Source organism: Buceros rhinoceros, unplaced genomic scaffold (assembly GCF_000710305.1).
Source record: "Buceros rhinoceros silvestris isolate BGI_N320 unplaced genomic scaffold, ASM71030v1 scaffold21794, whole genome shotgun sequence".
Classification (NCBI taxonomy): Eukaryota; Metazoa; Chordata; class Aves; order Bucerotiformes; family Bucerotidae; genus Buceros; species Buceros rhinoceros.
Window position 1 is genome coordinate 24,035 of NW_010409168.1, and position 1,336 is coordinate 25,370.

General features: G+C 53.3%; 1 protein-coding gene across 1 annotated transcript in view; it reads right to left on the minus strand.

The window, feature by feature from the left end:
• The window catches only part of RBL1 (retinoblastoma-like 1), a 20,623-nt gene extending 19,874 nt beyond the window's left edge, over positions 1 to 749 (minus strand). Inside the window, exon 1 of the mRNA XM_010135164.1 lies at positions 550 to 749. Within this exon, the coding sequence (XP_010133466.1) occupies positions 550 to 728 (179 nt within the window). The 5' untranslated portion in view covers positions 729 to 749. The remainder of the gene's footprint in view (positions 1 to 549) is intronic.
• Between the last annotated feature and the right edge of the window lie 587 nt (positions 750 to 1,336).

Here is a 1,336-nt window from a genome sequence, read left to right on the forward strand (position 1 = left end):
GAACAAAGGCAGAAGTTCTGTGTGCGCCTGGAAGGCGACACCGCCAGTGGCCCTGTCTGCCACAACAACGAGTGCAGCAGCTGTAACGGTCTTCCTTGGCGTGTTACCACTCAGCTGGCACCCACGGTACCACCCAGCGGCGCACAGGTCGCTGTGGACCTCGCGTCGCTTTGTATGAAGGGATCATGTCCAACACCAACCACCCCAGCCGGAGCTCTGCCAGGATGAAACGCCTCGTGAACTCTTTTGGTGTCAGTCTCGCTGTATCTCGAGACAATCCACCCCACAGCTCCTCTCCCCACCACACTCAGACACTCCCGCTACAGGCCAGTTTCTGCATGTGACAGTGAACTGGCAACCAGAGACACGACTCTGTGACACCAGCCATGCCCCGTCGCGATCCGGGATGTCTCTGTGTTCGCTGCATTTCAGAACTGAGGCCACAACGGGGCCCTGTTGCTTCAGAACTCTGCGTAACGTTTTAAAGCTACAACTCCCTGTTAGGCAGAGCCCTTTCCAGGGGAAGGGCACACGACATCTCGGACATACCTCTGCTTCCTACTTCGCTGTGGTTTAGGAGTTTCTTCGTAAGGGTTTTGAAATATATCCAGAAATATTGGTTCAAACTTTTTGAAAATCACTGTCGACACTTCAAAATTTCTCTCCAGCCTCTCCACTCGTTCTCGGAACTCCTGCGGTAGATTTGACATGTCCATCCATTTCTTCATTTTGCTAAAAAACTGAATTAAACTTAAAAGGAAAAAAGAAAAGTCTGCTTTATTTTGGGCTTTAACTAACTTCCTTTATTATGAATTTTTAGAAAGCTGAAATGCAACATATTTACTCCTTATTAACCAGTTCAGTTAACACCTAGGTTTACCATTTTCTTCCCCAGAGACTCCCAGACTGTATCTGGTGTAAGCTTTCCGCCTCTCATCGCTTTGGTTTTTCCCCTTGACCCTCTTTAAGGCTCTAGTTTCACGTAACAGCTGCCAGCAGAGCTGTGTCAGCGAGGGCAGGGGAAGAGGAGCACGGGGGCACAGCTGTCTGTGTGCCAGGGCAGGAGAGGCCACGGAACCGCCTGAGGGGTCTGTGCCTACCAAAGGCACCGACACAAACCCCACAGGTTAGCAGCGCCCCGGCAACCCCCGCTGTGGCGAGAACGGGTCTCTGAGCGGAACGAGAGCCACGCTGCAATCTGCCACCCCGGGTCACAGCGGCAGAAAGCCCCTGCGGCAGGTAAAGGTTTATGGGAGCGCACAGTGCTGCGTTCCCAGATGCACCGTACGGCACAGCTGGCAGCGTCGGCGCTGTGTCCAGCGGCTGGGCCAAAGAC